We start from the raw sequence: 12,267 nt of genomic DNA, 5'->3' as shown, positions 1-12,267 counted from the left end.
TTCTGCTTCCTAAATTAGCTGCAGAGGCAAAACATGTCAAAAGCACCTCCAATAACAGGCAGTAATCATAACCTCATAGCAAGAGAAATATTACATGAAGCAGAGAGTTTAGCAGTAAAGTTCTGTGATACCAGTGTAATGGATACTAAGTATGGACATTCTTTCGCACATGAAGAAATTTAATTTCTCAGATGGCAAACAAAAACCCCCACACCCTTTCAAGAATGTGATGTCAAGAGAAAACCAATGATAAATACAGAGCATCCACTCCTGGACAAAAAGTTCACAAAGCAAAAGCATTTATGAAAGATCTGTACTTCAAAGATGGAAATCATTTGCATATTCTGATAAATGGGGTTTTTTTCAGGACATGCACACTGGGCTGCTTACAGTGCAGAATATCATACTGAATGACAGGACTGAAGAACCGTGTTAGTTTGATCACCTGCCGAACTGCATTTAACATTTTTAAAGTATTAACAAGGAGTAACAGAGGAGGATAAAAGGATAGAACTTTATGTTAAACATGTTTTTTGTGATGCCTTTCAAAGTTTTTCTGGTAAAGTAGTGATAACTACATGATGGATTAGCATTTCTTGACCTTTCATACTGATTATCCCAGCAGAGATATACAGGTACCACCCAAGGATGCTGCCCTTATGACAGTATCAGAAAACAATACAGAAGTACTTCAAGAGGTCTTCTTTACTTAAACCAGTAGCAAAAGGAATGCTACAGAGAATGGGGACACTTTCTTCTCGAGGAGACAGGAACCTAGTGACAAAGGACATGAAAAAAACTGAAGAACTTGATCCTTTTCTTTCTTCCATCACCTCAGATTTCACTGCTAAGTCCTTCTGACCTCACAGTTCCCCAATTCTACCAGCAGAATCTGTGAGAATGCAACATCACCCATTGTTGAGGAAGGTACGCTTAAGGACCACTTAAGCCAGTTGTACATGTAAAAGTCTACAGGATCAGACAGAATATATCTGATGATGCTGAGGGACCTTGCCAATGTCACTGTTAGGACCCTCTACATTATCTTTAAAAGGTCATGGCACCAGAGAGGTTCCCAAAGACTGGAAAAACATCACTTGCCCTTCAAGATGGGCAACAAGGATGATCTGGTGAACTAGATTTACCATGCGGGTGCTCAAGAGTGGACCAGGTTCACCTGGGAAGCAATGGAGACCGGACAAATCCCTAAGCAACCTGCTCTAACTGGGCTTGGTTTGGACATGATGTTCCAATCCACGTGATTCCCATCAGCAGGCAAATAAAATCAGTGACTGTTCGTAGGTACAAAGCATCACCTAAGGCAACTGCACCACCATTACAAACACATCCAAAATGAAGCAGCTTGGTCACTCTTCTTCTTTTCCCTCTCTGAGTAAGTCTGACACCCACTCAAACTTTCTACACAAGTAAAATAATTCAAATAACATCAAAAGCAGGTTCACCCAATAAATGGGGAAAAAAAGAAACAAACAAAAAAGTAATTTTTTTCATCTCTATTCATATTATTATGAATATAAATAATTCTTTATTTACATAAGATCACTATTGCTAGACTGGAGATACACTAAAATTCAGAAAGGAAGAACGAAGTTTCATTGTTTTTGTAGGAAAGGTAAGTATAAGAGCAGCATCTTCCTATTTTATAGATAAAATTAAAGGATAAAAGGTTAGTATAGGCTAGGAACAATTTCCAAACTGTCAATTTACTCACAAAATGTGAAAAAGTATATAAAGCTAACAAGCCATTTCAAGGAAGATGACACTTGAACAAGAATTCCAGAACACAATCTCTGTGGCAAATCAGTATGTGATGTTAATCACATATGATCTCAAATTCTGAATACTGGAAGAGTTTTAGAAGATAAGCAAAACACAGCAGGAAACCTTACAGTATATTATGCATCTGATTTGCACATTCCGTTATGCACCATGGGATCCATCTTCATATAAAACCTAAGCTTGTGCAACCGAGAATACAGCAGCACTAAACAAACAGCAATCCATTTTTAAAAAGTGCTAAAAGGCAGTTACATACAGAACAAGATTAATAACCTAGCCTAACTATCTTGAAATTAGGCAACCGACACTTTGAAAAGTGTCACATTTGCCGCAATAATTGGAACATCAGGTTGAAATAAAGCATGTATCTACATACCAAAAGGAATTAGGAAAAAATATCAAGAATTTGTACTATTTAGCACTTCTGGATTTATCCTGTAAACTTTCAAAGATTATGTCAGATAGATATTATCCCCTGTATAAAAACATACAGAAATTAAAATCCACAAAGGTTCTATGATCTCTACAAGAACTTAACATGCAAATGCAGGAATGGTTTGTGTTGGAAGGGACCTCAAAGATCATCTTGTTCCAACCCTGCTGCCATGGGCAGGGACACCTTCCACAAGACCAGGTTGCTCAGAGCTCCATCCAGGCTGGCCTTGAACACTTCCATGAGAAGTGTTTCCTCCAAAACAAGTAACTTTAAAATGTAACTAGAGCTGAAAAAAGCAAGACACCTCTTTGATGTTATCAATTGTTAAAAAATTACATGAAATGGACAGCAAAAAAAGCATACATAAAGAAAACTCTCAGCAACTTTAATTAAAAGAAAACTCAAAAATGTGGTCACATGAAAAAAGGCACATTTCAGAAAAATTTGAGTAGGGAATGGACGATGAAAGAGTTAGTTAAACTCTAAGTGGTTAGAAAACAATTTGCATTTGCCTTTCTGTGAAGGCTGAATACCCAGGGTTTCTTCCTATTCTTATGACACTGAAAAGCTTTCACTTATATGAGAGAGCAGTCAGCTGAACTGGATCTCTGATACAGCTGAAGAGTACCGGACTAGATCCACCAACACTTCCCCCCCACCTCGAGGATTAGTTTTCAGCCAACTAGCCGTGGAGCCGGTGGAGCGCCACTGTTGACTCAAGCACAGCTGCGAGCACACTGTCCCTGGGAGGGGCAGCAGCACTGTAACTCTGAGCAGCACACAGCAGTAGGCCTGAGTGTGTCCTAAATCCCTGGCACAATTCCTTGCACATCCATACAGCATGGTCCCACACACGGGGCCTGCTAAGAGCTAGAAAGTCACCCTGCAAATTCACCTACAGTTAAAAATCAAGTACATTACGTCTGTTAAAAAAAAAAAGCAAACAAACCAGTGAAATGCAACACAAATATAGGCAAGAGTCTCCTGCTCGCACCACACACTATACATTTCCACTTCCTTTGCAATTACAGATCATTACATTACGCAGTGAAGCACGATGTATGTAATGCAACTCCAGTACTGCATCAAAAGCACTGAAATCTTTCTGATGGAAGTACCAAACTTCTCCAAAATAAAATAATGAGTTTAAGGAACAGTGACAACTGCTAACTAAGCCACAGTATGCTAAAATTCACTAAGCAGCCTATATTTTTTAAAAAGCTAAAAAATAACTTTAACATCCCTTGAAAAACCAACATTTTCTCAGTAATTCCTTGTAAAAGCAGTGAAGATGAAGAAGTGCTATGAATCAACTAATTTTTAATAAATAATAGATGCCAGCCTGCTAATTGTACCTAGTTATAAAACCACTTTTCAAGAAATACCACTCAAAACACAGCTGAAGCAAAACATCCACCTTCTTAAGAGATGATCCTGCAATCAGAAATAAGTTTCAGCCACTTCCATCCAAACACGAAGCACCTGCTTACCTTGATCTATCGGTTCTTTCTATGTCAGGGCACAGTCTTTCTTCCACCTAATGAGCAGAGACTTTTCTAACAGTCTTTGCTAGATGACAACCTCTTTATCAATGACAGATAATTTTTTGTGGTATTCATCAGGTAAAGCAGGTTAAGATTCAGGTACAACATCCTTGCCTTACAGCAGAACTATTAAATCTCAATTAAAGGTTTACTGCCCCACTGTGCCAGCTATATGCAATCCTAATAACCTGGACCAGAGCAGTGCTGAAGTTCACTTTTAAAAGTTTAGTCCCAATTGTAAAGGATTCTTAAATTGTTTCTTAAGCAGTAAGCCTTGGTAGAAATAAAGTTACAATGGACTCTAGTAAATGTTTCTGGAGGAAGTGAGCCTCAGAAATTACAAAGGCAATTGTAAATATGAAACTTAACATCTACTGCATAGTTCAAATTCTCATCTAATGGGCTCTTGAACAATCTTTCTGTTGGACTGGCGTATTAAATTCTGTCATCAGCAGGATATTCATATTTTGCTAAATGAGTCATAAAAATTGGACATGCCAAACAAATACAACATTATATCCTAAGACATTAATAAAAATACATCAGTAGAATGAATTTTAGTACAAATGAAACAATTGTATGGCACTGGATAAAAACATGCTCATGAAAATAACAAATATTTTGCAGCTGTTTCTTACAGACATAAATTTCTAAGATTACATATTATTAATCATGTATTATAGGATTATGTTTTACCACACCAGCAGAATATTATTAGTATTTATCATTCCTAAAACATTGTTGTGGCAAGTCTTACAATAAAAACAACCAACCAACCAAAATCTCACAAACAAAAACACAGAGAGATTTTGCTCCAGCTCCAGCTTATATGGTTTGAAAACAAACAAATAAAAACCCAAGAAAGCTTCACACAGTTTCTGAATCATCACTTTTCTTTATTTATAATCACTCAAGATTCAAAGAAAGATATCGAAAAGTCTTTCACCTCAAATTATTCTTTTATAGAAATTCTAGGGACACATTCAGAAATGTTTCCTTGACTCATGCAACCCTCACAGCACTTGTCCGTTAACAAATACATTTTAAACACCTGTTGACCAACCTGGGAAGAATAACCACAGCCGGGTAATTTATTCCCTCCAGTCTCCAGCCTTCACCATAAACTTGTTCTTCACAGAAGTTAACCTGTTATTTAAAATAATTGCACTTCCCTGAACAGAATAAAGCTGCTGTTAAATTTTGGAATAGATATTTCTTGTATAAGTTATGTCTCACACCTTCACCAGACTCAACAGATCACTAGGCAGAGATGAAAGGGGGAATGTCCTACTCTTCTCACAGAGTCTGTATGCTCTCCCAGTCCAAGGCATTGTCCTGTCTCTACGGTTTACCCTTCAGTGAGAAAATTCAACAAAGGTTTGGCAAAGTGCCAGTCTGGCAAGACAGTACACAGCAAGTTCAATTTCTTTGGCAATCAAGTGGTAAGTCTCAAGGGTGGAGGAGAGCACAGGCAGCTCTGCTTCCAAAATGGAGCTGCCCCCACTGTGGAACTGACATTCATAAGCAAATGACTTGGCCAGAAGAAGACACCAATTTTTACTTCATCACAGCTTAAGGTCAGCTTCACCTGAAAATATTAGGCATACTAGGCTGCAGAATACAGTAAGAGGAAGCTAAGAACACATGCTGTTTAAAAATTAAATGTGTAAGATAAACTGCCAAGAGATTTAATTCTACTAAGTGAATAAGAATAGTAATATTTTTACTAATGCTTTAATTTTCTTCATTTTAAGTAAGTAAGCAAGTACAGAGTATAAAACAGATTTTAACCTATATAGGAATGCCTCTACCTTTAAAAAATCCTCCAAATTGGAAACAAATAGGTGCTAAAACATGCCAAAAGAAAAAAAAATTTCTCAGTGTGCTCCCCTCACTCTCAATGCAAGCACCTTTTAGAACAACCAAGTAAGAAGAACAATTACATTTACTCTTTTTCCCCAAAAAAACCAGAATTTGTTCCTGGTATGTCAACAGTCTCCCTCACCACAACAGCTCCACTTTTATTTATCGTGTTTTCTCAGTCTCCTGCAGATATCTTAAGCTATCCTGCACGCTCTTCCACTCCTTTCTCTGCATCACACACAGATGAAGGCATACAGTGCCCTGATTCCTGAGCGCTCCAGCTGCCCTGACCCCTGACTGCCCAGCCAGTGTATGGTACTACCACCAGTTAGCAGCAAACTGAACCTTGCTGAGGCAACACTGGAACCTTCTATTCAGGGGCACTAATTTTGACTTCTGTTTCATGGAAGCTGCCAAGTTTCATGAAATTTCTAGCTATTTACCTCTGAGTCCTTTACTCCTCTGTAAACAAAAGGGTTTAAGTTCTGGGAAAATAAAAGTTACACCACTGTATTTGTTACTCGTAACAAAGCACTAGCCAGGAACCAGATTTTTTACTATGACAGAGGTGAGACACTGAACAGGTTGCCCAGGGAGGCTGTGGATGCCCCAACCCTGAAAGTGTTCAAAGCCAGGATGGATGGGGCTTTGAGCAGCCTGGTCTAGTGGAAAGTGCCTCTGCCTATGGCAGGGGGATTGGAACCAGGTGATCCTATCAGTGGGAAGGGAGGAGGCAAAATTACGAGAGGTGACTCAAAAAAAATCCCATATTCTTATAAATCAGTATTTAAAAGTGACAAGTTTAGTGATTAGTCTCACATTATAGGACCTGTTACAACACAAAACTCCTCAGTTATCTCAATTAAGAGACAAAGCTAAAACTCTATAGAAGCGATGAAGTTTGATGCTGCACCAAAATTCATGCAGAGTCTTCCAAAAACAATAGTACAAAAACCAAAGTTGCTGTTGAAACCATCAAAATAAATAATCCATTTTGCTTTTTTCTGGTACATAAAACAAGAAGCAAAACACTAAAATATCTAAATAGGCTCATCATAAAAGTATCTAGCAAGCATCACATTTGCAAGCTGCTAGTTTATGTTTGCTATCAAACCATATATTAATGTTACTACTTATGTTATTACTATCCGTTTTTTAGTCATACTTACATAAAGAAGAGTATAAGGATCTCTTCTAGCAACATTCTCATTTAATTTCTTCTTTTGCCACTAAAAACCAGTATAAAATCTGTACTTTTTCTGAGGAAAGAGTAGTGCTTTACTACCAAATCAAAGTGCCAGAAAATAATGGATGAGGCATCCCGAACAAGACAGTTACTCTTAGACCTGAAGTTTCTGTGTCCCACTTTGTGAAAAATTATTACAGCAGAAGTTACTTATGAAAAACTACCAAATAATAAATGCCTCCTAATGAAAACTTGAAAATTGCACTTTGGATGCTTTCCACTCCAAAAAGCTGAGGACAAGCCTGGACTCCTAGAATCCTATGTCTCAAAATTAAGAAGGTGATGATGTGTAAGAGGATTGGAGCACAGGCTATTACTTTAGAATGCATTGCTAAGCATATTACAATGTATGTTATAGAGCAGTAACTGATAAATTAAGTGTCTTTTTAGTATCTTTCTACATGTTTTAAGAAGCACCCTGTCTTTCTTAATATTTATACCACCTATCACCCAAGTTTGTCCAGAATATATAAAAAATACAAACAGTAAGAAGATACTTTCAATTTAACTTTTCTGAGAAATAGTTCTCAACAAGTGGGTTTCATTCATAGAAAACAACCTGTTACTGAACTCAATAAGAAGGGTCCTTATTCTTAAAACCACTGGAAAGGACAGCTGAATAATCTTTAGGTCTAAGAAGACACGTGCAGTGCTGCAAAGAAATTCTGAATGGATCAGAGGACTGGGAGACATAAACAAGTCATGGAAGAATCACAAATTTACCACTTTTAGATAGAAGATTACTCTTAAGAAAAATAGAAAAAAGGAACAGAACATGTCTGGACATTGATGGGATCGATGCAAACCAAAGAATATTCAACAGGATAAAGCAAGAGTTTAGATATAGAGAAGAAGGTCAATGACACCCAAAACATCTCTTTCCCTCATTTTCATGCTCATTGTTATCTCCACTAGATTATAAAGCACCAGAGACTACTTCAAAGATAATTACAATTAATAATTAAATTGCACTGTTAAGAAAAAAATAAAGAGTTGTGGCAGATAAAAAATTTCAGTGTTCTACCTGAATATAAACTCCACTCTACCCTCCTAATTTGTATTGCTCTAGCCAGAGATTTTTCAATATGATTAAAAACAGAAAAAAAAAAAGGAGAGGAAAGGCTGACCACCACTTCAAATGGCAACTCTATGACTCTACACTAATACACAAATGCAGTGTGCTTCTGTACCATTCCAGAATCTCAGCCACCTCTAAGAAAATACACCAGTCTACAACCCTTGCTTTGGTGAAAACAATTCTTTACATGTGAGCTGAAAGAAGAACAAAGCAATCCTCTGGAGTCCTCTGGCAGACAACTGTGAAGTTTATACTGCTGTTGCTATTGGGTAGTCCGCATAGTTTTCTCTATTGTTATTAGGAAACCTGTAGCCAAAAAAATGGAATGAAAATTGAGGACATTCCTGTCACGGTATTGCTGAAATCTCTCGGTAGCTCTGAAGGTAGAGACTGGTAACATTCCTTAGAAAGGAGATCCCCAAAAGCAAATTCAATACCGGTTCTTGGTGTCACTACTGTAACCACTAGAAGACTGAAATAAGAAAACAGGAACAAATAATGTATTTCTCCTTTCTTTTGGAAAATACTTTGAAGTTTATCTGTTGCCTATGGCATAGAGAAACTTTAAATTTCATGCTGCAGAAGCGAAATTACAATTTCCTTGCAAGTCAGTAATAGTGAAAGAGCCAGAAAACAAGTGTTCCCATAATTTTTCTGCAGGAGTAATGATCAACAGTACTCTCCCTTTCCACACGCTTAACATGCCTCCTCTAAATCCAAGTGGATTTGCCTATCATGCTCTATATTTTAGGTGTGATTATCAATTAAAAAACACAGGAATTGCTGCAGATGGAAATATCAAACGTCTAAACTTGTATTCCTCCACATCAGGAAAGAATTCCCATGTAACAGGACTACTTTGTTAATGTGAATTTCTGCATATTTGGCTCATAACTTTGAAACATTATTGCAGAAAAGTAAATTCAGCGCAGTCTTACTAATTCCACTTGTGAACTACATTAAATAACAAAAATAAGGTACTTTCCACACATATAAATTCTAACAGTCCTGACACTTCAAGAAGAGTAATCATGCATGTCCTGTATATCAATGTATATGTGATATGTATCAACTATTAGCACTGCTCCAGAATAACAAACGCAGCTTTATAAAGAGTCCAATATTATGGTCCTGGGGTCTTTTTCACATTTCTGCTAAACAGTCTATACAATACAGCAGAAAAAATAATGACACATTAGATATGCAGAACTGGACAAAAAACATGTACTAGTATGAATCACTGTGCTCAGAACAGCATTACCAGAAAGGCAACAGATAAATCATTCAAGGAACAACCTTCCAGAAAGAACACTTTGTTTTCACTGGAGAATAAAACAATAAAAATATTAAAGGAAGCACTTTTACAGTAGACTGATTGACATATTTCTTCACAGTAACATCTGTTATACTAAATAAGTGAAAAGTAGTATCTTACTGGACATGGGGAATCAAAATCAAAATTCTGAACAACTATCATACTGGAAAGCAATTTATTTAATTTAAATGTACGTTTGGCCTGACTGGTAGTCAACATAAGCATGACAGCACTAGAAATGTCTATGTACATGTACGTATATACACACATATATAAAGGTACATATTTAACCACCACAGTTTTCATCAGACTGAGTTCAACTGGTGATAGATCTAACATCCATTTGGCCTATTCTCCATCTGTTTTACACACTTAAGGCAGGGATGGACAAAGATGTCTTCCTCCTCCTCTTTGACAGCCTTTAAGAAAACACTTCCAAAACCATCAAGTAAATACTTTTTGGTTGTTGCTTACACAGACTTCAAGAGAGTCCATGAAGTATACACACTCAGACTAGTTACAGATACAACTCTAAGCTCATGTATTAATCACCATCCTGAAATAAAAGCTGCTGTATTTCCAACTCTATACACTTTTATCCCCATTTTTCTCCCCACTATACTTGTTCCACACACAAGTCTGGCATTCTCATGCTTGTCTAGCTTTTGGATAACAATGGTTTTAACATCATTAGGTTGATCCAATATGCTGGCGTACATTTCAAGATTGCATATTGCCAAAAAACTCATATGTGTGTGTGTATAGCTAGAGATATATATCTATTTATAGATGCTCTATGCCTTTACTTTTTTCTATAAACACCCCTAATAAGTACCTCTCAAATAACATCTGAAAGCCTTCTTTTCCCTTTGCTTCAAATCACTACAAACTTTAACAGCTCTTACTAGATCTGCTCCAGTATTAATCATCCCATTTGGACTTGGACTACTCTCAGAAATTTTCTATCACCACCATCCACATTAGATTTTCTTCACACATGGGTGCACACCTGCATACTCTTAGGGTTTCTATCACATCATCAGTCCTGAAATGAACACGTCAAAATGAACGTGCCCCCAAATAATGGGGAAACACAAAACCAGTTGATTAACTCAGTTTACCCATCATGGAACACTAAAGCTTCAAATGGGGATGCTTCAGCTCCAGTTAGTCCTGCTGTTGGAAAGAGAACTCATAAGCAGAAAAAGTGTGGGAGTTGCATATGAAACCTATCTTTTCTTGAGCACTTGCTGGCTGGACAGGTGGCCAAGGTGCATTAGACAATGACTAATCATCACCTTGACACTTTCAGCTGCCTGCACAAACCTCACTATATTCTGTGCAGAGTTCAGGAAACGTAACTGAGTGACTGCATTTCACCACCAAACCCTTTAAAGGTATAAGGGACGGAATATGACAGCTGTTATTAACCAGAAAGAGTTTCTGAACATCAGAACTTCAGATTAATTATTTAAAACAACAAGCAGTATTTTTTTCACACAGTACATCTATTCCAGAACATGTAATAAAAAACCAAAACCCAAGATCCTGCAGCAAGAGAAAACCTGCAAGAGGTACGTTCTGTGTAATACAGGTATTGCAAAATCTCCAGTGCTAAACTTATCCCTCTACTTGAAAAACTCTACTTACGAGTAGTTAATTTCTTTTACATATATTTTTCTTTGTTATCATCATGGTAATTTGGCAGAATTTAGCAGACTATTGACCTATGCCATCAGGAGATGTGATTATAGCAATTTTGCAAGACTACAACAGCGGATTTTTGGATGTATCAGTGAAACTGAAAAAGCTCAACAGTTAAAAATATTCGAATTTCAAGAGACTTTTTGCATTATAATTAAAAGCTATACAGTAATCAAAAAATCCTCAAAATAGCAATAACAATCCACAATAACATCAATAATTTTATTCGTATAACAGAAAAAAAAATAGCGCTTTACAAACGCTAAAGGCTTCTTTCAAATGCAGATAATAAGGTTCATCATCACCTTCGTATCAAAAATGTAACCTCAGTCCCAAACCTTTAAAGAAGCCTTTCAGAAATACTCATTTTTATGGTGAGGCGAAAGATTGCGGGCTAGGCCGGGGCCTGGAAGCGGAGTGGAATCAGGGAAATGCAGCCCTGGCCTCCCCTCCTCGCCCAACGCTAACCCTGCCCGGCACCCCCCGAGCCACGGCTCAGTCCTCCCGCTGCACCGAGCCCGGGCTGCTCTCGGCGCTGCCCCTACAAAGGGAAGACACGCCGCACTCCCAACGCCTCGGCACAGTAAAAGAAAGAAAGAAAGAAAAAAGAGAGGAACCAAATCGCCCTCACTAAGCCCTCCCTCAAAAGCAGGTCTCTTTACACCAGACCTAACCACGGCACCCACCCTTCCCCCACCGCGAAGCCACCTCTCATTGTCGTCGCCCCCAGAGGGGACTCATTACCCCCCTCCCTATACACACACACGCCCGCCTCCCCCATTCCCCAGTCTGTGCCGTGCCCCTTTACTGGTCGCCAGAAGGGAAGCGCAGCCCGCGGGCCACATTCCCCCCGTCACAGCCCTGCACGCACCTTCCAGAAAGGAGCTGTCTCTGCAGCCGCCGCCGCCGCCACCGGCCATCTTCCCGCTGCCGCGCCGCGCTCCCTCACTCCATCGCCCAGCGCAGCGGCGGGGCCCGGCCCTTCCCCCGGCCTGCCCGCCCCCACTGCGGAAGGCTGGCTGACCCGCAGCGGCGGCACTGCCGCCGAGGCCCGGCCCTCTCCCGCTCCCCGGGCCGCGCTGCCTTCCGGCCCCCGCGCAGGAGGAAGCGGCGGCGGCGGTAGCGCGCCCGCTCCTCCCTCAACGCCCGCCGCCGGCACCCCCCGAGCGGCTCCAGCCGGGCCTGGCAGAGCGGCTGCCGATGGCGCCCGGCGGGGCCGATGGGCCTGGCCGGGACTCCGCCGCGGGCGCCTCCGAGAACGCGGGGAGGACGAGGGGACGG

General features: G+C 39.5%; 1 protein-coding gene across 4 annotated transcripts in view; it reads right to left on the bottom strand.

Annotated features, from left to right (window-relative positions):
- Positions 1 to 12,056, bottom strand: part of SENP6 (SUMO specific peptidase 6) — a 72,235-nt gene extending 60,179 nt beyond the window's left edge. For 2 of the 4 annotated variants that reach the window (XM_051778021.1, XM_051778022.1), the window contains exon 1: positions 11,858 to 12,055. In XM_051778021.1, coding sequence (XP_051633981.1) covers positions 11,858 to 11,906 — 49 coding nt within the window. In that variant the 5' untranslated portion in view covers positions 11,907 to 12,055. Of the gene's footprint in view, positions 1 to 11,857 lie in introns of all 4 variants that reach the window. The other 2 variants (XM_051778023.1, XM_051778024.1) reach the window with 2 other exon arrangements.
- Between the last annotated feature and the right edge of the window lie 211 nt (positions 12,057 to 12,267).

Source organism: Manacus candei, unplaced genomic scaffold, assembly GCF_025592945.1.
Source record: "Manacus candei isolate 608988 ecotype Guabito, Panama unplaced genomic scaffold, ASM2559294v1 h1tg000011l, whole genome shotgun sequence".
NCBI lineage: Eukaryota > Metazoa > Chordata > Aves > Passeriformes > Pipridae > Manacus > Manacus candei.
The sequence above is the reverse complement of the archived record's forward strand: the minus strand, read 5'-3'. Positions and strand labels throughout refer to the sequence as shown.